Here is a 27,724-nt window from a genome sequence, read left to right as displayed (position 1 = left end):
CCTTTATTATTCTATTGTTCCACTCCTTTCTTTCTATGGGGAATTTGCCAATGCAATATCACTGTCTTCCTTTTAAACAAACAAAAAGGCAATGGCTGTTGAAAATAGCAATTCCAGTGCTAATAAGCATTTCTTGCTCAATTTTTATCCTGCTTTTTCTACAGCAAGTTACAGTGGATCAGTATATTTGATTTGGGAGAAATGAAGTAACAGCTGCCCAACTGAGCTTGAGCACTCCTGAATTTTGAGGTGTTCAAATCTGGAAGGCAGGTGCTCGGGGGGGCGGGGGGGGGGGCTGTGGGCTCCACGGGGGAGCATGGCAGCAATGTGTCTGGAGCTGCATGGAGCCAGACACGCTGGTCTGAGTGGCACGGTAAGGGGGCTGGGGGTTGGAGAAGGGGTAAGGAGTTCCAGGGGGCAGTCAAGGGACAGGGAGCAGGGGTGGTTGGATGGGGCAGAGGTTCAGGGGGGCAGTCAGGGGACAGGCAGCAGTAGGATAGGCATGGGAGTCCCAGGGGTTTATCTGGGGACAGGTAGGGGGTGGGGTCCTGGGGGAAAGTTGGGGGGGGTCTCAGGAGGGGGCAGTTGGGGACAAGGAGAAGGGAGGCTTAGATAGGGGCTGGGGTCCCAAGGGGCAGTTGGGGCAGGGGTCTTGGGAGGGGGCAATCGGGGGACAAGGAGCAGCAGCATTTAGATAGGGGGTGGGGGTCCTGGGGGGCAGTTGGGGCAGGGGTCCGGGGAGGGGGCAAACAGCGGCTGCGTGCTGGGATTCAAACAGCTCTGGGCTCGCCGGAGCCGCGGGGAGCCCTGAGCCCTTTAAATCCCAGCTGCGGCTGGGAATCTCTGCGGGCAGCCCAGAGCCCTCTGACTCCCGGCTGCGGCTGGGATTTAAATGGCTCTGGGCTTCCCGCAGCTGCGGGCAGCCCAGAGCCCTCTGACTCCCGGCCACAGCTGGGATTTAAATGGCTGAGGGATCCCAGTGGCTGCCAGCAGCCCAGAGCCCTCTGACTCCCGGCCGCGGCTGGGATTTAAAGGGCTCTGGGCTCCCCGCCGCTGCGGGCAGCCCAGAGCCCTCTGACTCCCAGCCGCAGCTGAGATTTAAAGGGCTTTGTATAGGGCAGATTGGGATTATGTATTGTTTACCAAACACATTTTAAGAACATAATTCTAGCTCATATTTATAACTTTGTACACAGCCCAAACATACATCATGCAAGAATATTAATGATCAGTAAGTTACTAGTTTTCCAATGATATATTACATGCCATCTTTTGGCTATATGTCATGACAACAGTGTATTAGGTATAATGAGTTTCAGGGCCGGCTCAGGCTTTTTTGCCGCCCCAAGATGACATAGAGTAATGAACCACAAATGTCCTGTGTCACAGCCAGTTAAAAGTTTTGATTTCTAAATAAATTAGAAAAGTCTCTTTGTTGAAGAGCTGGTCAACAATATGTATTCCATGGCTCTCCCTATCTATAAAACTTTCTGGTTCATGATTTTGGTTAAAATCTGGATTATTTGCAATGGGTATAGTTGGCAAGGGCAAATATTTTTTTTTTATTTTTAGTTCTCTATGGCTTTGAGATAGTAGCCATTTTTAAAGAATGCATATACATTTCTGTAGGATATTTTTTATATTAATCTGTGGTAACCAAGCATATTCCCCAATGTTTTTCTTCAATAAAACCCAGTGATGGGGTGCTGTAGAGCACCCCGAATCCACTATTGTTTTGAGCTGGCTGGTTTGATAATACCATAAAATAGTTGGAACAGCTTCTTCATCCTGTTTAACAAGTCTGTACAAAATGTCTGCATTCACACTCAATCTTTTCTTATTCCGTATAAATACTAATGTTGTTTTCTATATTCCTGCTAAAATTTTATCTGGGATGATTATAGAAAGATTTTTGAACAAAAAAGATAGCCTTAGCAAAATATTCATTTTGACCATGGCTATTCCCAACTGAGAAATTGCATACTTCCACCAGCACTCCAAGCTCTCTTCATTTGCTGCTCTTGTAGATTGTTTTCAGATTTTAATTCCCATGTATCTGACAGAATTTGTTGCCCATTTGTACCCTAATGTTTTCCAGAGGCATGACTTCTTAGAGGGCTGGCAAATTTATAGCTAATAGTTCAGCTTTAAAGCCAGACACTCCCAAAATCCTGGATTTCTTTAGATACGAATTTTAGGGAAATATTCAGGTTAAATTTTTTTAAAAAGTCATCAGCATGTAATGTTTTCTGATGATTTCCTGCACATTTTATTCCTGTGATAAATTCATTATTCATTATCCTTTGTGCAAAGGGCTCTATGGCCAATGCTTTTTAAAAACAAACAAAAAAACCCAAAACATACCTTCTAATTCTTCTTCCAATGATGCACATGTAAATTTCCTGTCAGGTGTATGTGTGTGCCCAGTGCACTGAAATTCGAGACTTTTTCCCTTACCTGTTGGGGCAGTGCATGCATGCACCCTGTTCTGCCTCATGCTGCTGCACAATGGTATAAAGGGAAGAACCACCCCCCAATCTCCCTCAGTTCCTTCTTACCAGCCATGACTGTTGTTGGAGTGTTCTTCCTTGCTCCTGCAAGTTTTTCCTTGTTCTTAGCGTTGTATATAGTTGTTCTTCTTCGAGTGATTGCTCATATCCATTCCAGTTAGGTGTGTGCGCGCCGCGTGCACTTTCGTCGGAAGACTTTTACCCTAGCAATCCCAGTGGGTCGGCTGAGCGCCCCCTGGAGTGGCGCCATAACGGCACCGCATATATACCTCAGCCGACCCACCCGACCCTCAGTTCCTTCTTACTGCCCGTGTTGGTCGTTGGAACAGCGGAGTGCAGCTTGTCTGACCTCCGCTTCCCTAGCTTCCTCATAGTTTCTCTGTTAATATTTGTACATAGTTCTTATCTTAGCTTAGGTTTTCTTGTTTTTCATAGTTTAAAATCAGTTTAGTGTTAGATAGTTAGCGGGTTCGGGGGTTAGCCCCACCCGCACCCGGGACCGGAGCGTATGCCCGGCTCCCCGGGTTTCAAGCCGTGCTCGGCCTGCTGCAGGCCTATGCCTACAGGAGATCCTCATACTTCCTGTTTGAAGTGCTTAGGAGAGTCGCACTTATCTACTAAGTGCTCAATTTGCAAGGCTTTCAAGCCTCGCACTAAGAGGGAAAGAGACATTAGGCTAAAACAGCTCCTAATGGAGGCAGCCTTAACCCCTCCGGCCGTGGCACCGCCCGCTGTCCCGACGGACTCTCGCAGCGCCGCCACGGCGCCGGGCCACTCTGCGGTGCCACCGAAAGCGCCATCGGCACCAAAACCGGCCCAAAGACGCTCTCTCTTGCCAAAGGCGAAGAAGGGAAAGGCCACTGCCTCCACGGCACTGCCGGCTCCGAAGCACCAGAGTGCGCCCGTCCGGACCGCCCGGCACCGAAACCTGCCGCGGCACCGGTTCCTCTGCCGCAGACGCTTCTGCCGGCACCGGCGACTCCGGCCCCTGAGAGGCCGTCGAGCCCGGCACCTGTAACCTCCCCGGCTTCGGCCGCGGTAGAGGTGCCACTGCCATCGACTCCGGAGACCTTCGAGGCGGCACGGGACCTCATCGCGCTGACAGATCTGGTTGTGCCACCGCCGCCGGTGCGGGCGCCCCGCTCCATGGGCAAGCCATCCATGTTTAAGCCACCTGCTGGCACCGACTCTGACCGGCACCGCTCTCGGCGCCGATCCCGATCTGGGCGTCGATCGCACCGCCGCTCGCAGTCCCGGCACCGCTCAACCACGCGGCACCGATCAAACTCGCGGCACCGGTCGTTCTCTCGCTCTCTGACCCGTCACTCCCGGCACCGATCAAGCTCTCAGTACCGATATGGCCGCCGCTACTCGCGGAGTCGCTCCCGGCACCGATCATGGAGATCCCGGTCGACCTCCTGCACCGCGCCGGTCGCAGGTCCCATTCTCGCTCCTGCTCTCGATACCGAGATGCCTCCCAGCACCGCTCACCACAAAGGCGGGAAATGAGATCTGTGGGCACTTCGGCGCAAGGCTTATCTGCTCCACCTTGGCCCTCTCGACACGCTTCGGCCTCTTCACACGCCGACAGCTACTATGTCGATTGACCATGACTCTCAGGTCCCTTCGGGAGTTTTCCGGCAATCCCATCCCGCGGACCAGGACCCAAATCAGTGGGGTTATTGGACCCCTTGGGCCTACCACCAAAGCCAAGGCCCTCCTGTGCCTCCTATGCGCACCGTATCGCACGAGTCACGCGTCCCGGAGGCTACCATAAGCCGCCCCCCAGTTGACACTGAGGTACCATCCGGTGCAGATGAAGGGACTCAGCCTGCCCAGGACCCTCTGGGGCAGGAACCTTCACAGGGGCCGGATGCTGACCAAGATGCCATCCTGCCCGGCACTTCTTCCTCCTCCTCTCCCCCGGATGAGGCGGTGGCAGGCTCGTCATCAGCGGGTCCCCCGCCAATTGACTTACGGGTGCACCAAGAGCTCCTTCGCAGGGCGGCACTGCGAATGGATCTGCAGGCTGAGGAGGTATCGGAAGTCAGTGATCCAATAGTGACAATTTTGTCCGCGGACGCTCCAACCCGCATAGCTCTCCCCTTCATAAGGACTATCCAGGCGAACGCTGATACCTTATGGGAGACTCTGTCATCTATTGCGCCCACAGCCCGAGGGGTGGAACGCAGATACATGGTCCCTTCCAGGGGATACGAACATTTGTATGTGCACCCTGCCCCCTCGTCCTTAGTGGTGCAGTCGGTCAACGACAAAGAGCGCAACGGCCAGCAAGGCCCGGCTCCTAAGTCGAAGGAGGCCAAGCGCATGGACTTGCTTGGTCGCAAGGTCTACTCTGCCGGTGCCCTACAGATCCGTGTGGCTAACCAGCAGGCCTTGCTAAGCCGCTACGGCCATGACACTTGGGCTGAGGTAGAGAAATACAAAGAGCTCCTGCCTCAGGATTCCCGACAGGAGTTTGCAGCCTTCGTAGAAGAAGGCAAAAAGGTAGCACGCACCTCGTTACAGGCCTCCTTAGACGCGGCTGACTCGGCGGCACGTACTGTAGCCTCGGGTGTTACCATGCGCCGGATCTCTTGGCTCCAGAGTTCGACGCTTCCTCCTGAGGTTCAATATACCATTCAGGACCTTCCTTTTGATTCGAAGGAGCTCTTCTCAGAAAAGACGGACTCCAAGCTTCAAAATCTAAAGGACAACAGGGTTATCATCCGCACTTTGGGGATGCATACCCCGGCTACCCAGAGGCGTCCGTTCCGTCCCCAGTTTAACCAGCCATACTATATGCCTCGCTACAGGCAGGACTCGGGTCGGCGACGAGGTCGCGGGGGCCGTGGGCGACGGCCTGGCAACCAACCGTCCCAAGGGCGAACCCCCTCTAAACCACCGGGGCCTAAACCATCTTTTTGAAGATGCGCCTGGGGACGGCATACCAGCTCTTCCTCCAAATTCCTCCCTGCCTTTTTCCAACCGCCTTTCCTATTTCCTCCCGGCGTGGGCCCGGCTGACCACCGATGCCTGGGTCCTGCGCACTGTGGAACGTGGTTACCAACTCCAATTCGTTTCACCTCCGCCTTCCTACCCTCCTTCCCGGTCCCTCTTCAGGGACCCCTCTCACGAGCAACTCCTCTTACAAGAGGTGCGCTCGCTCCTAGCCATCGGAGCGATCGAGAAGGTTCCGGATGCGGAACGGGGCAAGGGGTTTTATTCCCATTATTTTTTGATCCCCAAGTCCAAAGGAGGCCTTCGACCCATTCTCGACCTGCGAGGCCTCAACGCATACATGCTGAAGTTGAAGTTCCGCATGGTATCCCTCGGGGTCATTATCCCTACGTTGGATCCGGGAGACTGGTATGCCGCCCTCGATATGAAGGACACTTATTTTCATATCGCCATCTTCCCACCGCACAGACGCTTTCTCCGTTTCACAATCGCTCACCTACACTTCCAGTTTGCGGTACTCCCCTTCGGCCTCTCCACGGCTCCAAGGGTGTTCACAAAGTGCATGGCCGTTGTCGCCGCCCACCTCCGTTGGTGCGGCATCTCCGTTTTTCCCTACCTGGACGACTGGCTCATCAGGGGGGACTCGCAGGCCACGGTCCAGCAACATGTCTCAGAGATCAAGGACTTATTCACGCGCCTAGGCCTACTTCTCAACATAGAGAAGTCCAACTTAGTTCCAACTCAGAGGTTGGATTTTATTGGCGCGACCCTGGACTCCTCTCTAGCCAGAGCCTATCTACCGCAGCTCCGGTTCCAGGCCCTTACGCAGCTAATCCGCGACCTGCAGGCCTCTCAGATGACCTCGGCCCGTGCTTGCCTCCGCCTCCTCGGTCACATGGCGGCTTGCACACACGTCACTACGTTTGCCAGGCTCCGCCTCCGCCCGCTTCAGCTGTGGCTCCACTCCAGATACCGCCCACACAGGGACCCTCTGGATACCCTACTCACCGTTCCAGCGGGTGTCCTTCAATCCCTGGATTGGTGGCTGACCCCTTCTCACGTATGTGCGGGGGTCCCATTCCAGGCTCCTCAACCTTCTCTGTCCCTGACAACGGACGCCTCGTCCCTTGGATGGGGAGCCCATCTTGGCGATCTTTGGATTCAAGGCCTTTGGTCACTGCAGGAATTGAACATGCACATCAACGTCAGGGAGCTCCGGGCAGTACGCCTGGCCTGCAGAGCGTTCCAGACTCGCCTCCACGGCCATTGTGTCTCGATCTTTACGGACAACACAACGGCCATGTACTATATCAACAAGCAAGGCGGGACCCGCTCATCCCCCCTCTGCGACGAGGCGATGCTACTGTGGGAATTCTGCATAGCCCACTCGATACATCTGGTGGTGTCGTTCCTTCCTGGCGTCAAGAACAGCATCGCGGATCGCCTGAGCAGGTCCTTTCTCTGCCACGAGTGGTCGCTGAGAGCAGACATCGCTCATGCCATTTTCCGACAGTGGGGATTTCCCCACGTAGACTTGTTTGCGTCCCGATTGAACCGCAAATGCCAGGAGTTTTGCTCCTTTCAAGGCCGGGCACCGGGCTCTCTGTCGGACGCGTTTCTCCTTCCATGGACTCATCACCTGTTCTACGCCTTTCCTCCGTTTCCCCTCATACACAAGGTCCTGCTGAAGCTCCGACGGGACAAGGCACGTCTCATCTTAATTGCGCCAGCGTGGCCCAGGCAACACTGGTTCACCATGCTGCTCCATTTATCGGTAGCCAGCCCAATTCCTCTGCCGCTTCACCCAGATCTTATAACGCAAGATCACGGCAATCTCCGTCACCCGGACCTGCCGGCCCTCCACTCACGGCGTGGCTCCTCAGTGGCTAGACCAGACGGAGTTGCGCTGCTCTGCTCCCGTGCAGCACGTCTTATTGAACAGCAGAAAGCCTTCCACTCGATCTACCTACCTGGCCAAGTGGAAGCGCTTCGCTTGCTGGGCTCAAGCGCGTGACGCTATTCCTTCGGAACTCCCGCTTCCGATGGTCCTTGACTATCTCTGGTCGCTAAAACAACAAGGTCTTGCACTGTCCTCCATCAAAGTGCACTTAGCGGCTATCTCCGCTTTCCACCCCGGTGAGGGGGGATATACGCTGTTCTCTTACCCGCTGACTACTCGCTTCAGAAAGGGCCTTGATCGTCTCTACCCCCAGGTGCGTCATCCGACTCCCACCTGGGACCTCAATCTGGTCCTCAACAGGCTCATGTCTCCGCCCTTTGAGCTGCTGGCCACCTGCTCCTTGCTGTAACTCTCATGGAAGACGGTTTTTCTCATGGCTATCACATCCGCCAGGCGGGTCTCTGAGCTCAAGGCGCCCATGGCGAATCCGCCATACACCGTTTTCCATAAGGACAAGGTACAGCTACGTCCATATCTGGCGTTTCTCCCGAAGGTAGTGTCCGCCTTCCACAATAAACAGGATATCTTCCTGCTAGTTTTCTTTCCAAAACCTCACGCATCTCCGAGAGAGCAACGACTTCACTCCCTCGATGTTCGCAGGGCGTTGGCTTTCTATGTTGATCGGACAAGACCGTTCCGCAAATCCCCGCAACTGTTTGTGGCAATTGCTGACCGGATGTGAGGTCTTCCTGTCTCATCGCAGCGAATCTCCTCGTGGCTCACAGAGTGCATTCGCACCTGCTATAACTTGGCTAATGTCCCCTTGGGCCATCTCACCGCCCACTCTACCAGGGCCCAGGCGTCCTCCGCTGCCTTTCTGGCGCAAGTACCAATACAAGAGAGATGCCGAGTGGCGACCTGGTCGTCCGTCCATACTTTCGCCTCACACTACGCCCTGGTCCAACAGTCGAGAGGTTACGCAGCCTTTGGCTCTGCGGTCCTGCATACCGCCACGTCTCACTCCGACCCCACCGCCTAGGTAAGGCTTGGGAATCACCTAACTGGAATGGATATGAGCAATCACTCGAAGAAGAAAAAACGGTTACTTACCTTTGTAACTGTTGTTCTTCGAGATGTGTTGCTCATATCCATTCCACACCCACCCTCCTTCCCCACTGTCGGAGTAGCCGGCAAGAAGGAACTGAGGGTCGGGTGGGTCGGCTGAGGTATATATGCGGTGCCGTTATGGCGCCACTCCAGGGGGCGCTCAGCCGACCCACTGGGGTTGCTAGGGTAAAAGTCTTCTGACGACAGTGCACGCGGCACGTACACACCTAACTGGAATGGATATGAGCAACACATCTCGAAGAACAACAGTTACAAAGGTAAGTAACCGTTTTATACTCCTTTAATATCCGAGGGATAGCTGTGTTAGTCTGTATCCACAGAAACAATGAGGAATCCAGTGGCACCTTAAAGATAAACAGATTTATTTGGGCATAAGCTTTCGTGGGTAAAAAAACACTTCTTCAGATGCATGGAGTGAAACTTACAGATACAAGCATAAATATACTGGCCTATGAAGAGAAGGAAGTTACCTTACAAGTGGAGAACCAGTGATGACAAGGCCAATTCAGTCAGGGTGGATGTGGTCCACTCCCGATAATTGAGGAGGAGGTGTTAATACCAAGAGAGGGAAAATTGCTTTTTGTAGTGAGCCGGCCACTCCCAGTCCCTATTCAAGCCGAAATTAATGGTGTTAAGTTTGCAAATGAATTGTAGCTCTGCAGTTTCTCTTTGAAATCTGTTTTTGATGTTTTTTGTTGTTGTTGTTTGGCTACTTTTCAATCTCTCTGGATGTTCAGTAACAGATTAAAGTATTCTCTTACTGGCTTTTATGTTACTGATCCTGATATCTGATTTGTGTCCATTTATCCTTTTACATAGAAACTGTCTGGTTTGGCCAATGTACATGGCAGGGGGGCATTGCTGGCACATGATGGCATATATCACATTAGTAGATGTGCAGGTGAATGAGCCTCTAATGGTGTGGCTGGTGTAGTTGGGTCCTATGATGGTGTTGCTAGAGTAGATATGGGAACGGAGAAGACAACGGGGTTTGCTACTGGCATTCGTTCCTGGGTTAGTGTTTCTGTGGTGTGGTGGGTAGTTGTTGGTGAGTATTTGCTTCGGGTTGGGGGGGCTGTCTGTAAGCGAGGATTGGCCTGTGGGGGGATCGTTTTCCAGGATAGGTTGTAGATTGTTGATGGTGCACTGGAGAGGTTTTAGCTGGGGGCTGTATGTGATGGCTAGTGGTGTTCTGTTGTTTTCCTTGTTGTTCCAGTCCTGTAGCAGGTGACTTCTGGGTACCCATCTGACTCTGTCAATCTGTTTCCTCACTTCCCCAGATGTGTATTATAGTTTTAAGAATGCTTGATAGAGATCTTGTAGATGTTGTCTCTGTCTGAGTGATTGGAGCAAATGCGGTTGTATCTTAGAACTTGGCTGTAGACAATGGATCGTGTGATGCATCTTGGATGGAAGCTGGAGGCATGTAGGTAAGTATAGTGGTCAGTAGATTTCCAGTATAGGGTGATGTTTGTGACCATCAGTTATTTGCACAGTAGTGTCCAGGAAGTGGCTCTCTTGTGTGGACTGGTCCAGGCTGAGGTTGATGATGGGTGGAAATTGTTGAAATTCAGGTGGAATTCTTCAGGGGCCTCCTTACAGTGGGTCCATATGATGAAGATGTCATCAATGTAGCGTAAGTAGAGGAGGGGCGCTAGAGGACGAGAGTCAAGGAAGCGTTGTTATAAGTCAGCCATAAAAATGTTGGCATACTGTGGGGCTATGCGGGTACCCATAGCAGTGCCACTGACTGGAAGGTATAAGTTGTCCCCAAATCTGAAATGGTTGTGGGTGAGGACAAAGGCACAAAACTCAGCCACCAGGTGTGCCATGGCCTCATCAGGGGTACTGTTCCTGACAGCTTGTAGTCCATCCTTGTGTGGAATATTGGTGTAAAGAGCTTCTACATCCATGGTGGCAAGGATGGTGTTTTCAGGAAGCTCACCAATGCATTGTAGTTTCCTCAGGAAGTCGATAGTGTAGCTAGGAGTGCCCGTAGCGTAGGGTCTGAGGGGAGAGTCCAAATAGACAGATAAACCTGCTGTAAGCGTGCCAATGCCTGAGATAATGGGGCATCTAGGATTTCCAGGTTTATGGATCTTGGTAGCAGATAGAATATCCCTGGTCGGAGCTCTAGGGGTGTGTCTGTGTAGATTTGTTCCCATGCTGTAGCAGGGAGTTTCTTGAGCAGATGGTGTAGTTTCTTTTAGTACTTCTCAGTGGGATCGGAGGATAGTGGCCTGTAGAATGTAGTATTGGAGAGTTGTCTGGCAGCCTCCTGTTCAAAATCCCTCCTGTTAATGATAACTATAGCACCTCCTTTGTCAGCCCTTTTGATTATAATGTCAGAGTTGTTTCTGAGGCTGTGGATGGCATTGCATTCTGTACAGCTGAGGTTATGGGGCAAGTGATGCTCTTTGTTCACAATGTTAGCCTGTTCACGTCTGTGGAAGCATTCTATGTAGAAGTCCAGTCTGTCATTTTGACTGTCACTCCTACTCAGAGTGTTAAATCAAGCAGGACCATGTGCTGGCCTCACCAGCATTGGTTTTCCTCTTTGCTGAGCCTCTCAGCTGGGGTTCCTTTGACACTTCCATCGGACCCAGACCTGATATCTCAGGACCATGGTCACTTCTTCAGTCCCAACCAGGAGGATAGCTGATAGCCTGGATGTTCCATTGTTAACATCTCAGGAGGAGGGCTGTTTAAAGGAGGTACAAGGTGTCCTCTTAAATACAGTAACTCCTCACTTGACGTTGTAGTTATGTTCCTGAAAAATGCGACTTTAAGTGAAACGATGCTAAGCGAATCCAATTTCCCCATAAGATTTAATGTAAACGAGGGGGTTAGGTTCCAGGGAAATTTTTTTCCACCAGACAAAAGACGTTTGTCCCGCGTCCCGCCCGATATTTGGTCATGTTTGGTCAGGATGCAATTTGTCCTGATATTTTGCACTCCTGTTTTTGTTTTGTTTTGTTCTGCCGTCGGGACACCACTCCCTGTCTTCCCCCGCCCCCACCTCCCCCCCGGCCTGTGGGACTCCAGGACTCTGTTGTTTTTTTTTTTTTTTTTTTTGCTTTGCCATCGGGACTCCACCCCCCCCCATGTGTGCCAGTGCCACTTCCCAAGTGGTGGGTAGGTGTATCTGGGCCCGCCCTCTACTCCACGTTCCAGCCCAGGGACCCTCAAACCAGTAGTTCTGGGCTTTGCTCTCTCAGTCCTCACTGCTCCTGCCCTGGACTGCTTACTACTCTTCAGGTATACTCTCTGGGCAGATCAGCTCCACCTTCCTCTTCCCAGGGTGTGACTGCAGCCTTTCCTAATAGTCGATCCTGTGTGTTGCCAGCTTCCTGGTTTTATAGGCCCCATAAGTTTGTGCCCAGCTGAACCTGCTTGCAGTCAATCTCCTGCTCCCTGGCTCTCCTTCCAGGGGCAGCCTGTGGCGTTAATAGGCCTACCTGGCCACCTTAACCCCTTCCAGACCACTCTATCACATGGACTATTTGTTATACCTGAAATAGCTAGGTCTTGCCTTTAGTTCCATCAGAGTCCACCTAGCAGCTATTTCAGCTTTCTACCCTTAATGCATCTTCCCTTTCAATCCTGGGCTACCTGTTCATTTCTCCATCTCTCAGTGAAAGTAGCCGCCTCAGTGGCAATCACCTCAGCCAGGAGAGTGGATGAATTACAAGCTTTAGTGTCTGACCCTCTGTACACAGTTCTCTACAAGGATGAGATAAACTTTACCCCCTCATCTGAAATTTCTCACCAAAGTGGTCTCTCACTTCCACATCAATCAGACGTTATATTTATTAACTTCTCTCCCTAAGTCTCATGCTCATAAGGATAAGGAGAGATGCCACACATTAGATTTTAGGAGAGTTAGTGTTTTACTTGGAGAGAACTAAACCATTTAGGTCCTCGCAATTGTTTGTGGCAGTTGCAGATAGGATGAAGAGCCTTCCAGTCTCTTCTTAGTTTTTAATTTTGTTATGGATCTCCTTTTGTATACGTTTGTGCTATGACATGGCCAGTGTCACTCCATTGAGTAGGGTACTGGCTCATTCAACCATATCACACACGGCCTTTGCAGCCTTTCTAGCCTGTGTGCCTATATTCTGGTTATTTGCAGAGCTGTAACTTGGTCTTCAGTGCATGCAAGATGGCATAATGAGAGGCAAATGTAATAGTATAGTGATGATGCCAGATTTGAGCTTGTTGTCCTTCCATTATTATTCTGGTAGACGCCAATCCCACCTTGAGATTGACTGACTGCTTGTGAGCTACTTGAAGTGGAATGGACATGTGAAATCAATTGAAGAAAAATAGTTACTAACCTGTTCTATAACTATTCTTCTGCAAGATGTGTTGTACAAAAGCTCCCTGACTTATGCAAGTGTTCCGTACAGGAACACCTTGCGTAAGTTGAATTTTGCATAAATCGGGAACGTATCTCTGACAATTACACGCGCCCCCCACCCCCCAAAAAAAGCGTACACAACTTGTTCCAGAAGTCCAGATTTCCGTAAGTCAGGTTTGTATAACCCGGGGAGCGTCTGTACGTTGATTCCGTAACCCACCCTTCTTTCCCTCTTTATAAGAGTCTATCTGATAAGAAAGAACTGAGAGGGGTTGGAGATGGCTCTGCCCTTTATACTATCATGCAGCAGCACAAGGCAGCAGAGAGCACGTGCATTGCCCCAACGGGTACCACTGAGGGAAAAATCTCCATCAGTGTACTTAGCATGCACACACCTGAAGTGGAATGGACATGCGCAACACATCTTGCAAAACAGTTACAGAACATGTTAGTAAACGTTTTTCCCCTGTGTAATACAAATAGCGGAGATTTAGCTCTCTTGATTTGCATAGCTGCTTTTGGGCTGGCATAAAAAGCACTAATCCATTTAAGAAGTAGGGGCCAATATCCATATGGGACTAGATATTAAACAGGTAGTTCCTCTATCGTCTAACAAAAAGCTTTCTCTACACCAAGTGAGAACAACAAAATAAATGTTGTTTTTATTTGGCACTACAAGTTATTCCAAGGATATATGGATATTATGTACCATTTGTCTATCTTTAATGAGTCTAGTTTGATCTGGGTTTATATAAACTGAGAGCATGGGCTGCAGTTGATTAGCTAGTATTTTTGCTAAAATCTTTATAATAATTCAGCAGTGAAATGGGCTTAGTAAGAGTTGCGTGTATAATTAAAAAAAAAAAAAACTACTAACAAAATGACTTGCCACATAATTAATTGCCAGTAGATTTGATATAGTTTGGAAGTAACTTGACCTGATTGGGGTAATCATAACTGTTGCCTAATTAAAACAAACAGATTGTTTGGAATTATTTCCTCTTTTTTGAATTAGGACCAACTATCATATAAAAAATTCTTCTTTATTGACTGAAACACTAGTAAAACCTGGGCATGCTTCTACAATAGTCTGCTAAAGCACTTGAGTGTGTGTACATAAGTCCTTACTCTCTGAATACAATTTTTAAACTTTTGATATGGATGTATGAAAACAGTGATAGCTGGGATCTGTTATAATTGCTCTCTTTTGGGGAGCAAACCCTACCCCATTGGCCTAGATGATCACAGTGGTCCCTTCTGGCCTTAGAACCTATGTATCGTGTGAAGAGACTTTGTGTATAATCTAAAGTATCTGGTCTCTCATTCACGAATATTTGGTTTGGAGCACGAATATTTGATTTGGAGCATGCCGCCTGTTTACTGGTGTTTGATTTGGGTATATTTGACTGGCACCAGAGAAAAAATTTAAATTAGAAAATATTATAACCTGCACTGCCAAATATTTAACAACACACAAGTTTAGCTTTTAAAATTATGTATAGACAGACACCGTTTTATAATATAATTCTGTGTAAAAATACTGATTAATAAACAGATTTCAGTGATTGCAAAAATGCAGTTTACAAGGAGTTCCAAAGTAAAGGTATGTTGCAAAACTTATTTACAGAAATAGGTATGGAAAGCTGCCAAAGCTTTCACATCTGTTTTCATTAAATTGGAAATATTTTGTACATCTGAGAGAAAGTTAGCCACTTCTATATTCTTGAAGGAAAGATTGCTACTTCAGAATTCTTATTTGAATACCCCTGTAAAATGTGAGAAATGTGTTTTGTTAGTTTTGTTTTTTATTCCTGTAGTCACGTATACATTAAATATCAAATTTATATTTTTAGTAGCAAATTGGGTAGTGGCTTTCCCCCTCCAGCTGTACTGGTCTGATTGTTTTCCAGAGGTTCAAATAAACAGAATGCTTTTTAGTACAGTATGTGATTTAAGTATTTGATATTGTTTCTTCCTTTCAGGGCAGAGCGTGGATCAGAGTGGCACTTATGGAAAAACATCTGTCAGAATATATTTCTGCAGCTCTAAGAGACTTCAAAACAACCAGGTCTTAAAGTCCTTTTATTTGCTTAATGCTAAATTTCAAAATGTTGCTTAGGCAAAAGACCTAGGTTTTGGAATGAACTTGGTACTTGATCTATATAAGAATAAGAAGTAAATAGCAGAAATGGTGTGTTCAGTTTGTATGAGGGGTATCTGTTGCTGCCTTTGCAGACTGATCTGAGGCCTATATTTATTTGTATGTTAGCATTGGCATAATTGGAAACTTGTATATTCCTCTCTGATGCTAAAAGTTTGGTTTGTTTTTTTTAATGGAGATTTTGGAGAGGATCATGAGATAGGAAACTAAACTTTGGAAGTGGGGTTGGTGCTTGTTGCCTGCATAAAGGTAGAAAATTAAACATTGGTCTGAGGTCTTCTTCTCAAGATAGAGGAAGTGCCATTAGATTAAAAAGCCTTCAGAAACACAGTGAAAGAAGTATTTAAATTTGTCCCAGTTATTATGGAGAATTTCCCCAGGCATAATTTAGGGGGGAAAAGAAGAGACTTCTGGTAAAGTACTTCAGAAAGGATAAAGGGAAAGGTTAGAATTAATGCACACCAGTGCTGGTTATAGCTGTGAAGTACTGCTGTAAAATGTAATAACTTTGGTTATATTTGATAATATACCAATTATGTAGTTTTATTGTCTTAATAAAAGAGAACGCAATAGTGGCTAGGAAATCTAATCTGAGCTTATAGTATGATAGATATGGTATCAAAATACGTTGCTGCTGTTTTGGGTTGCTCTTACAGGGGCTTCATGTCATAGATCAGAGGGGTCTCTGTATATAGAGCTGAGACTGCCCCTATAATAATGCGAGTATCAGGCCTCACGATATCAGAAAGACTTGAATAGACTGGAGAATATTCAAAGAACGGCAACAAAATTGAGTAAGGGAAAATAATTTCACTAACACTTAATTTCTGTAACACTTTTTGTGCATGGAACTCAAAGTGCTTTACAAATCTTAAATTGCACCAGCGTCAGGTAGATGTTATTCCCATTTACAGATGAATTAACTGAGCCTTCCAGGTCACATGCTCTTTGCTTAAAATTATAAGCATTTATCCAGGTATACTTACACTTGAACTGTGTGAGAAATTCTTAAAGTACTTAAGCTTGTTGTTGTTGTTGTTGTTTTGTTTTTAAAGCCCAACTCTTGTTTTATTATTTTTTCTTCTAAAGAATTTTGTTTTAAAAAAGTCTTCTGTGACTCTTTGTTCATGTCAAACCTTTATCACCATTCATTTGGAATATGAGGAAGTTCCCAATAACCTTGAAATGTATACAGAGTCTGTGTTTCAGTAGACCTTTTAAAATTAAATTAATGGTTGTTATACATTCAACTTATGAAATTACTTTTAGTAATATTGAAGTTTTGGCGCTGGAAGTTTTAGATTTCCAGTTACTCCGCACTAAAGCAAAACGTTTGGGGTTCCCAGTCCATAAGCAGCAGAGGACTAAACCAGTGATTTCCTGTTTGGAGCTATAGAGTTAACTGAATTCTCATATAAATTTGTGTATAATTATGTCAATATCAATTGAATTATCCAGAATTATTATTTAGATATTTATTTTTGTTTGTTTTTTAATAGAGATGTCCAACATTTTCATACATGAGTTTCTAAAGTTCAGCACTTAAATAAGTGGCCTGACTTTAAGGGTGCTGAGCATCTGCTGGTGCTATTAACTTGAGTGGGAGATGGATGTAGTTAGCCCCTTTTGAAATCAGGCGATTTATTTAGGTGCTAAAATGTGGATTTTGGTGTTTTACCTTAGGCCCCAGTCTTTCAATGATCTTTCATGCACTATGTGAGAGTCTTTCCCTATGGCAGGGAAAGGCTTCAGCAGTGGGGAGGCAATGGGACACTACGCTGCTAAAAATAGGAGTGTAGACTGCTAATATAGTCAGCTGTTGAAAGTTAAATCTGAATACTGGGTCTTAAAATTAACTTTAAGTACAATTAAGAAATATAGATGAAAAAGGCTTTTACAGTAGCATCAATTGTCATTCTTTCAGTAGGCATGACACACACTCTCATTCACAAGTAAAACTCCAATTGTGTCTCTCTCTTTTTGGGGGGCGGGGGTTGTTGTTTTTTGCTTATCCTTTTCTACTGCTATTTCTCAAGGGCATGAAATTAGACTCCTAATACATTAATTAACATATATCTAGTTATTTTTTTTGGCACTGTCTGAATTTGATACCTTTTAAAATAGTTTTATCATTATGGAGCACTTCCCTGCCCCCCTCTTGAATTTATTGCTTTATAGTGATCTCTTCCTTTGCTTTACCAGAAGTGAAATATGAATGCCATCTGGGTATCCAGTGGCTGTTTTCATTTATTTGGATTTTAAAAGTCCTTTTTTTTTCTTTTTCTTTTTTTTAAATAACTTGAATAGTCAATGGGATATTTAGAACAGAGATTGGTGCTCATTTCTGTGGGGTTTTTGTTTGATTTTTTTTGTGTGTGTGTGTGGTGAAAACCATTTTGTTTCTTGCAGGAGATTTTATGAAGATGGAGCAATTGTCCTGGGAGAGGAAGCAAATATGCTTGCTGGCATGCTGTTGGGACTCAATGCTATTGACTTCAGGTATTCAGTTTGTCTGACAGGTGTTTAGTTATACTAAATTTAATATCCTAACCTTTATTTTTGAATCATTTGTAGATCCTGGAACCTTAATCCAGTTTTCAGTGTAGTTAAAGATGTCTTTTTCGTATACTGTGCCTAGCACAATGGGGCCCCAATCTGATTGGAGCCTGCATATGCTGCTATAATACAAATAAATAATATCCTTCATGAAAGAGAATATCAACTGTGTGCTCCAACATGGATTTTGACTTATATATGCATGCTGCTTCATTTCTTTCCTCTTCTGTCGCAGTGTATTAAGGCAACAGAAACACATACTTCTGTGTGTCCTAGATTAAACTTCAACCAATGATCAGTTGCTTCATTTGCTGATATTTTGATGCATTAAGAGAGACCACTTTTGCATCACATCCATTATTCTTCAGTTCTTTTCCTCCTGTACTGACTAAAAATGTTGTTCAAATAACAGAAAGTGTTCCTTCATTACCATCAAAATGATTGATTAATTTTTGACATCTGTCAAATTTGTCAGTTGCATGAGTACTTTGGGGAATTGCAGCTCAAATTTTGGATAAAACGCTGATTTAAGTGACTAAAAAGATTCTTTTTAATGTTATATTATTTTAAGTTTGTCTGTTCTAGCATAATGTAGTTGATCTCAAACAAATATTTGCTTTAAATATTCAGAAATGTGTCAAAGTGCTTCGGCTACTGTACACTATAGCAGGATCTGTAGTTAAGGTGATGGCACTAAGGGTTCCATTCTAGCTTCCTGTTCATCTTTGAGTGTCCTCTGCATATTCCCATTCTTGGGTTGTGCCAGTTGGTGCAGCCTAGACAGTAGAACCTGTTCTAAGCAGTGCCTGTTAGAGTGCTCACACACCCTCTCTAAAATGTTATGAAGGCAAGGCTATAGTGTGGCATGGCATCTACTGTTCCCCAGTTCCTTCCAACCACAGCATTAGACAAAAGTGAACTTTTCCAGATCTCTTGGATTTCATCTATAGTACCATTAGATATGTAGGTATTTTAGAGTTAATGTTAGATACTTTATCTCAGACACTGTTTCCTTCCCCAGATCTAAAGCAGAGCTCTGTGTAGCTCAAAAGCTTGTACCTTCCACCAACAGAAGTTGGTCTAATAAAAGTTCTTACCTCATCTATCTTGTCTTTCTCATACTTAATACTCTTAGTAAAGTTACAATTTTTAATCTCTCTCTGTTCTAACTATAGTAGTGGAGTCAAAAATCAGAGGAGCAGTCTTCAAAAGATGCACTTTGTGTCCAGAAGTATTTCCAGCATCAGACATTAATATAAGGCACCTTGCATGTCTTGGTGAAAGACACACTCCACCCAGAAGCTCCATCTGCTATACATTTACTGCAAGATTGCATAAAGACAGACAGAATGGATCACAGGAACTCTTACTAGTTCTTCAAGTAGTGTCCCTATGGGTACTCCACTTTAGATGCATTCGCACCCACTGCACCTCAGATTGGAGATTTTAGGTATCAGTGTCTGTCCAGCCCACAAATATGTTCTCCCTGTTTTGTGTCTTGCATCAGAGCTATATAGTGCTGCATGGGTGAACTGTCCTCAGTTCCTTCTCAGGTCTGGTCTACACTACGCGTTTAAACTGAATTTAGCAGCGTTATACCGATTTAACCCTGCACCCGTCCACACACTTTATATCAATATAAAGGGCTCTTTAAACCGGTTTCTGTACTCCTTCCCGACGAGAGGAGTAGCGCTGAAATCGGTATTGCCTTGTCGGATTAGGGTTAGTGTGGCCGCAAATCGACGGTATTGGCCTCCGGGAGCTATCCCACAGTGCACCATTGTGACTGCTCTGGAAAGCCATCTGAACTCGGATGCACTGACCAGGTAGACAGGAAAAGCCCCGTGAACTTTTGAATTTCATTTCCTGTTTGCCCAGCATGGAGCTCTGATCAGCCCGGGTGGCGATGCAGTCCCAAATCCAAAAAGAGCTCCAGCATGGACCGTTCGGGAGATACTGGATCTGATCGCTGTATGGGGAGACAAATCTGTTGTATCAGAGCTCCGTTACAGAAGACGAAATGACAAAACATTTGAAAAAATCTCCAGGCTATGATAGACAGAGGCCACAGCAGGGACTCAGCACAGTGCTGCGTGAGAAGCGTAACAGAAAGCCAAAGAATCAAATGGACGCTCATGGAGGGAGGGAGGGGGTACTGAGGACTCCAGCTATCCCACAGTCCCCGCAGTCTCCGAAAAGCATTTGCATTCTTGGCTGGGCTCCAAATGCCTGAAGGGTCAAAAACATTTTCCCGGGTGTTTCAGGGTGTATGTCGTCAATTTACACCCTCCCCCCCACCCCCGAAAGAAAAGGGAAAAAATCATTTCTCGCCTTTTTTCAATGTCACCCTATGTCTACTGCATGCTGCTGGTAGACGGGGTGCTGCAGCGCTAAACAGCAGCATCCTCTCCCCTCCCCGGTGGCAGACGGTACGGTACAAAAGGACTGGTATCCGTCCTTGTCATCATCCTGTGAGTGCTCCTGGCTGGCCTCGGTGAGGTCGGCCGGGGGCGCCTGGGTAAAAATAGGAATGACTCCTGGTCATTCCCAGCAGATGGTGCAGAATGGCTGGTAACCGTCCTCATCATAGCAACTGGGGGCTGAGCTCCATCAGCCCGCCCCCGTCATGTCTAAAGAAAAGAGTCGGTACTGCCTGGACTATCATAGCAGCGGAAGGCTGGTCTCCTCTCCCCCCCACCCTTTAATGTCCTGCCTGGACTTTCATAGCAGCTGGAGGCTTCCTTCCCCTCATTTTATCTCACTAAAAAGTCCGTGTTTCTTATTCCTGCATTCTTTATTACTTCACCACACAAATGGGGGGACACTGCCACGGTAGCCCAGGAGGGTTGGGGGAGGAGGGAAGCAACGGGGGGGGTTGTTGCAGGGGCACCCCCTAGAATGGCATGCATCTCATAATTTCTGCGGGATCTCTGGGGCTCTGACACAGAGCGGCTGTGCTCTCTGGTTCTCTAGTACACTTGCCCCATATTCTAGGCTGGACTGACTCTATTTTTAGACAAAACATAGGAAGGGAATGACCCAGGGAGTCATTCCCATTTTTGCCTATGCGCCCCCGGCCGACCTCAGCAAGGCCAGCCAGGAGCACCCATGATAGCAGCAGACGGTACAGAACGACTGATAACCGTCATCTCATCACCAATTTACAATGGCAGACGGTGCAATATGACTGGTAACCGTCCCTGCTATCTTGCAAAGGCAAATGAATGCTGCTGTGTAGCAGTGCAGTACCGTGTCTATCAGCAGCATCCAGTACACATACGGTGACAGTGACAAAAGGCAAAACGGGCTCCATGATTGCCATGCTATGGCGTCTGCCAGGGCAATCCAGGGAAAAAGGGCGCGAAATGATTGTCTGCCGTTGCTTTCCCGGAGGAAGGATTGAGTGACGACATTTATCCAGAATCACTCGCGACACTGTTTTTGCACCATCATGCATTGGGATCTCAACCCAGAATTCCAATGGGTGGGGGGATACTGCAGGAACTATGGGATAGCTACGGGATAACTACCCACCGTGCAACGCTCCGGAAATCGACGCTAGCCTCGGTACATGGACGCACACCGCCGAATTAATGTGCTTAGTGTGGCTGCGTGCACTCAACTATTCAATCTGTTTTACAAAATCGGTTTATGTAAAATCGGAATAATCCCGTAGTGTAGACATACCTTCAGCCGCATCAGCCTGGAGCCCCAGCAGCATCTGAATTGAAATTTCCTCATTTATATCTTACTATCTTGTTCGAGTTAGTGTTAGTTCATAGTTTGAGTTAGTTAGTGTTAGTACTCCCCCCCCCCTTTTTTTTTAAACAAACCTCTTTTATCTTCTTATTAAAATAGCAAACTACTTCCTGTCCTTATTTTTTCTTGTCTCTTCCCTCTGGGGAAATGAAACCTGGACAGGGTATGCCTGGCTCTCCCTGGTTTAAGTGTTGCCTCTCCTGCCATGAAGCAGTACTGGTCAATGACAGAAATTTCTGCTGCTTTCGCTGTCTTGGGGAGTCACATGTGTCTCAGAAGTGTACTTTCTGCTTAAATTAAAATCAAGAGCCATAAAGAACCATGAGCTAAAATTCCGGCTGCTAATGATGGAAAGTTCACTCCGAACAGCCTTCCCCTCCACCATGTACAGCGGTCCCCAGTGAGGCCCATTCCATTAACTTCCTCTGCTCAGTATTCCTCTGCAACTTTGAAGAGGAAATCTTTGGATTCCTCTCAAAAAGCCTCAAGAAAGTGGGCTTCAAGTCCACTAGATAGATTCTCTATCACAAAGAGATTATCCCTGACAAGGTCTACCACCTTGGCACTCAATCTCTGCCTCTATGCCTACGAGACTGCAGGCTCTTCAGGTACCAGCACTGCCAGCAAGCCTAAGGACTCTGAGTTCAGGCTCCAGAAGATTGGTACTGTTGCATGAATGAAGTGGTAGAGAGAAAACAAGCTTCTCTAAATCAGTACTGTCACAGGCCTCTACAGCCCCAGTATTTAATTCTTCGGCTCTGCAGAAGACCGGTTCAGCAACTACTCGTCATTCAGTCTCATCAGTTGAAGGCTCTCCATTCCACTATCAGAGAGTGAGCCAGCCTGAGGCCTCTGCAGAACCAGCTTACCATTGAGAGACATGACACATCCAGTTGTATGGACATCCTTGGTTGCCCCACCCATGCCCTTTGCACTACCTCAGTGGCCTTACTGGGACTCCTGGGTAGCCTATAGACACCAATTATTGAGGGCCCATAGTGTTTCACATAGGGATAGGAGAAGACAATCTTCAACAATTTCTCTGTCGAGACCTTTGAGAAACAGAAAGTGAGACTAGACCAAGAGATTACTTCTTCAACCAATATCTCTTCAACTTCTCCTGATAAAGCTGTTATGCTTCCTCCACCAACCTTGGCAGATAACGTCAAACAATTTCAGTACCTTATCAAAAGGGTAGTGGATTCTTTTAAAAATTCTGCTGGAAGAGGTTAAGGAGTCACAACACAAGCCGTCAACGTCCTGTACATGCCCACATTGCACTTCTAATTAATGACTCAGCAAAAATTATATGGCAGACACCAGCCACAATACTTCCCACATGCAAGAGAGCAGACAAAAATACTGTTCTCTCTAAAGACTTGGACTTTTTATTTTCACACTCATCCCTAAACTCCCTTGTTGTTGACCCTGTACATGAATGTGGCAGACAGCACCTAGCTAAATCAACACCCTGTCACAAGGATTTGAAACATCTTGAGTTATTTGGACTAAAATCATATTTATTGGTGACCCTACAATTTAGGATTGCCAATTACCAAGCTCTTATGGCAAAGTACAGTCAGGGTGCTGTTGAGGTCCATCTCCCCAATTTACAGGCTCTCTGGCTCAAGGCATGACGCCTTGATGGTTGAAGGCTTGGAAATGACCTGCTCTGAGGATGTAAAGGTGGTGCTGTTATGTAGCAGGAAACAAACTATTCATTGCACATGTATTCAAAAGTGGAAGAGATTCAACTCTGCTGTGACTTGAGACTATTCCTACATCCCCTCTAACTACTGCTTCTGCTAGATTCCATCCTAGAACTAAAAATGTCAGGATTATCTCTAACCTCAAAGGTGCTTCTTGTAGCCATCACCGCTTTCTATCAAAAGATAGACAGTTATTCTGTTTTCACTCATCCTACAACAAGAAGCAGAGGGGTAGCCGTGTTAGTCTGGATCTGTAAAAGCAGCAAAGAATCCTGTGGCACCTTATAGACTAACAGACGTTTTGCAGCTTTCATGGGTGAATACCCACTTCGTCGGATGCAAGTAGTGGAAATTTCCAGGGGCAGGTATATATAAGCAAGCAAGAAGCAAGCTAGAGATAACGAGGTTAGTTCAATCAGGGAGGATGAGGCCCTGTTCTAGCAGTAGAGGTGTGAAAACCAAGGGAGGAGAAACTGGTTCTGTAGTTGGCAAGCCATTCACAGTCTTTGTTTAATCCTGAGCTGATGGTGTCAAATTTGCAGATGAACTGAAGCTCAGCAGTTTCTCTTTGAAGTCTGGTCCTGAAGTTTTTTTGCTGCAGGATGGCCACCTTAAGATCTGCTATTGTGTGGCCAGGGAGGTTGAAGTGTTCTCCTACAGGTTTTTGTATATTGCCATTCCTAATGTCTGATTTGTGTCCATTTATCCTTTTTCCTTAGAGGCTGTCCAGTTTGGCCGATGTACATAGCAGAGGGGCATTGCTGGCATATGATGGCGTATATTACATTGGTGGACGTGCAGGTGAATGAACCGGTGATGGTGTGGCTGATCTGGTTAGGTCCTGTGATGGTGTTGCTGGTGTAGATATGTGGGCAGAGTTGGCATCGAGGTTTGTTGCATGGATTGGTTCCTGAGCTAGAGTTACTATGGTGCGGTGTGCAGTTACTGGTGAGAATATGCTTCAGGTTGGCAGGTTGTCTGTGGGCGAGGACTGGCCTGCCACCCAAGGCCTGTGAAAGTGTGGGATCATTGTCCAGGATGGGTTGTAGATCCCTGATGATGCGTTGGAGGGGTTTTAGCTGGGGACTGTATGTGATGGCCAGTGGAGTCCTGTTGGTTTCTTTCTTGGGTTTGTCTTGCAGTAGGAGGCTTCTGGGTACACATCTGGCTCTGTTGATCTGTCTCCTTATTTCCTCGTGCGGGTACTGTAGTTTTGAGAATGCTTGGTGGAGATTTTGTAGGTGTTGGTCTCTGTCTGAGGGGTTAGAGCATATGCAGTTGTATCTCAGTGCTTGGCTGTAGACAATGGATCTTGTGGTGTGCCCGGGATGGAAGCTGGAGGCATGAAGGTAGGCATAGCGGTCGGTAGGTTTTCGGTATAGCGTGGTGTTAATGTGACCATCACTTATTTGCACCGTGGTGTCTAGAAAGTGGACCTCCCGTGTAGATTGGTCCAGGCTGAGGTTGATGGTGGGGTGGAAGCTGTTGAAATCGTGGTGGAATTTTTCCAGAGTCTCCTTCCCATGGGTACAGATGATGAAGATGTCATCAATGTAGCGTAGGTAGAGAAGGGGCGTGAGTGGACGGGAGCTGAGGAAGCGTTGTTCCAGGTCGGCTATAAAAATATTGGCATATTGTGGGGCCATGCGGGTGCCCATAGCAGTGCCACTGATCTGGAGATATATATTGTCATCAAATTTGAAATAGTTGTGTGTGAGGATAAAGGCACAGAGCTCAGCAACCAGTTGTGCTGTGGCATCATCAGGGATACTGTTCCTGACAGCTTGTATTCCATCTGTGTGTGGGATGTTTGTGTAGAGAGCCTCTACATCCATGGTGGCTAGGATGATGTTTTCTGGAAGGTCACCAATGCATTGTAGTTTCCTCAGGAAATCAGTGGTGTCACGGAGATAGCTGGGAGTGCTGGTGGCATAGAGTCTGAGTAGAGAGTCCACATATCCAGACAGTCCTTCAGTGAGAGTGCCAATGCCAGAGATGATGGGGCGTCCAGGATTTCCGGGTTTGTGGATCTTGGGTAGTAGATGGAATAACCCTGGTCGGGGCTCTTAGGGTATGTTGATTTGTTCCGGTGTTAGTGTAGGGAATGTCCTGAGTAGGTGACCTTCCAGAAAACACCATCCTAGCCACCATGGATGTAGAGGCTCTCTACACAAACATCCCACACACAGATGGAATACAAGCTGTCAGGAACAGTATCCCTGATGCATCCGACGAAGTGGGTATTCACCCACGAAAGCTCATGCTGCAAAACGTCTGTTAGTCTATAAGGTGCCACAGGATTCTTTGCTGCTTTTACAACAAGAAGGTTTCTCAAGGGTAACCTCTTCCCACAAGTCAGATGCCCTACACCAGCCTGGGACCTCATCCTTATCCTCAGTTGCCTTACAAGGCCTCCCTTTGAATCCATGGCCACCTGCATTTTTCTACACCTGTCTGTGAAAACTGCATTCCTAGTAGGCTTTACGTCTTCTCAGAGAGAGGCTCTAAGATACCCCTCATATACAGTCTTTTTCAAAGAAAAGGCTACACTATGACCACACCCCAAGTTCCTACTGAAAATATCTTTGGAATTCCATATAAACCAAGTAATCCACCTCCCAGTTTTCTTTCCAAAACTGCACCAGGACAGAGGGAGGTGACATTGCACACACTTGATGTCAGGAGAGCACTAGCCTTCTCTTTAGATAGGACTAAACCCTTCAGGAAATTTCCCAAACTATTTCTCTCCATTACAGACCGATCAAAGGATCCTCAGTCTCTAAACAAAGACCCTCTAGATGGATATCGGACTGCATCACCTATTGCTTTCATTCTCTCAGTCTTCAATCTCCTTCTAGAGTATGAACTCACTCCATGATGACAGGTTTTAGAGGGATAGCCGTGTTAGTCTGTATCAGTAAAAACAACAAGGAGTCCTTGTGGCACCTTAGAGACTAACAAATGTATCTGGGTATACCCAGACGAAGTGGGTTATAGCCCACGAAAGCTTATGCCCAAATAAATTTGTTAGTGTCTAAGGTGCCACAGGGACTCTCCGTTGTTTTTACTCCATGAGATTTCACTCCACTTCTAAAGCCTTTCACAGAAATATGCAAAGCAGCAAATTGGACATCTGTGCGTACATTTGCTGAACATTATCCACTCATCCATGACTGTGTCCAATGCCATATTTGGCTCCACTGTCTTATCCTCAGTTCTAGACTCGACTCTGAAGCCCCACCCCTCCCTTAGGGGTATTGTTGTAGAGTCACCTAAAGTGGAGCACCCATAAAAACACTGCTCAAAGAAGAAGAAAAGATTACTTACTTTATGTACTAACTGTGGTTCTTTGAGATGTGTGTCCCTATGGGTGCTCCACTATCTGCCGTCCTAACCTCTGCTTTGGAGCTCTTACCAATGAGCTCTGCGGTAAAGAAGGAACTGAGGGAGTTTGCCTGCACAGAGCTATATAGTCCTGATGCAGGGCATGGGGCTGGAAGAGCACGTGTGTGGACCAAAATCTGCTACCTAAAATCTCCAATCTGAGGTGCAGGGGGCACAAACGCACCCAAAGTGAAGCACCCATAGGGGGATACATCTCAAAGAACCACAGTTACTGCACAAGGTGAGTAACCTTTTCTTGTGGAAGTAATAGCAGCAAAGTCTATTGTATCTGATACATCCAAGAGCATGTAATATGAGTGAAGAAACCTGTGTCATCTCTGAGTTTGGCACCTACTAAGACTAAGGTACCTATGAAGACATCAGCACCAGAGGTAACCCCAAGGCTAGCAGTGCTCATGGCACACAGGACATTGGATCTGATTAAACTAAAAGCTCTTAAGCTTCTGTCAGCACTGGTTTCATACACTACAAAGTCAAGGCCGCCTGATGCATCGGTTGCAGCTCTGAGGAAGATGGATAGAATCATAGAATATCAGGGTTGGAAGAGTCCTCAGGAGGTCATCTAGTCCAACCCACTGCTCAAAACAGGACCAATCCCCAACTAAATCAAGACCAATCCCCAACTAAATCAGAACAGGAAAAGAGCATCCAGTGTTAGCAGGGCTGGATCCCAGATGAGTGATTCATTGGATCCATCAGTCCTGGATCCACCGACATCAGTTCCCAAACTGAAGATAACAATCCAAAAGGAAAAATCTAGACAGAATGTTCTGTTACTGGTTCTGAGGGTTCCTACGGCCCTAAAGACAATGGCAAAGACCTGACCGGAATTGGCAACAGTGGAGTCATCAGAACCAGACAATATTACTCTAGTAGCCAAAATTTGCCATACGGCTCTACAATCACATTGGGCAACAGATCTACAAGAGATACCATCAGGGTTGGGAGAGAGAAAAAGCCCATTCAGATGTCTGTGTTCGGGGTCATACCCTGAAGAAGACAGGTAGAATGGAGGAAATACCTAGTTTCTCTCCAGAATTTTTTCTACTGCCTCCAAGTTCCTCAGATTCTCTAACACCATTTACTATGCATCAGATCCTGGTTCTGGTAGTTCTCCGATCTTCTTGGCTATGGATATGAGGTTGGATCCACATTTGGAAGAGAAGTAGGATACACTAAACAACCTGACACATTCCCTATGTTCCGTTCTGTAGGAGCAAGATATATTACCTGGATATTGAACCTTTAATCCTCCTTACCCTTTGATTACAAATG

General features: G+C 46.7%; 1 protein-coding gene across 4 annotated transcripts in view; it reads left to right on the top strand.

Annotated features, from left to right (window-relative positions):
* RUNDC3B (RUN domain containing 3B) overlaps nucleotides 1-27,724 on the top strand; it is a 159,160-nt gene that overhangs the window by 52,636 nt on the left and 78,800 nt on the right. For all 4 annotated transcript variants that reach the window (XM_045007000.1, XM_045006999.1, XM_045006998.1 and 1 more), the window contains exons 4-5: nucleotides 14,842-14,927; nucleotides 17,430-17,519. In XM_045007000.1, coding sequence (XP_044862935.1) covers nucleotides 14,842-14,927; nucleotides 17,430-17,519 — 176 coding nt within the window. The remainder of the gene's footprint in view (nucleotides 1-14,841; nucleotides 14,928-17,429; nucleotides 17,520-27,724) is intronic.

This window comes from Mauremys mutica, chromosome 2 (assembly GCF_020497125.1).
Source record: "Mauremys mutica isolate MM-2020 ecotype Southern chromosome 2, ASM2049712v1, whole genome shotgun sequence".
NCBI lineage: Eukaryota > Metazoa > Chordata > Testudines > Geoemydidae > Mauremys > Mauremys mutica.
The sequence above is the reverse complement of the archived record's forward strand: the minus strand, read 5'-3'. Positions and strand labels throughout refer to the sequence as shown.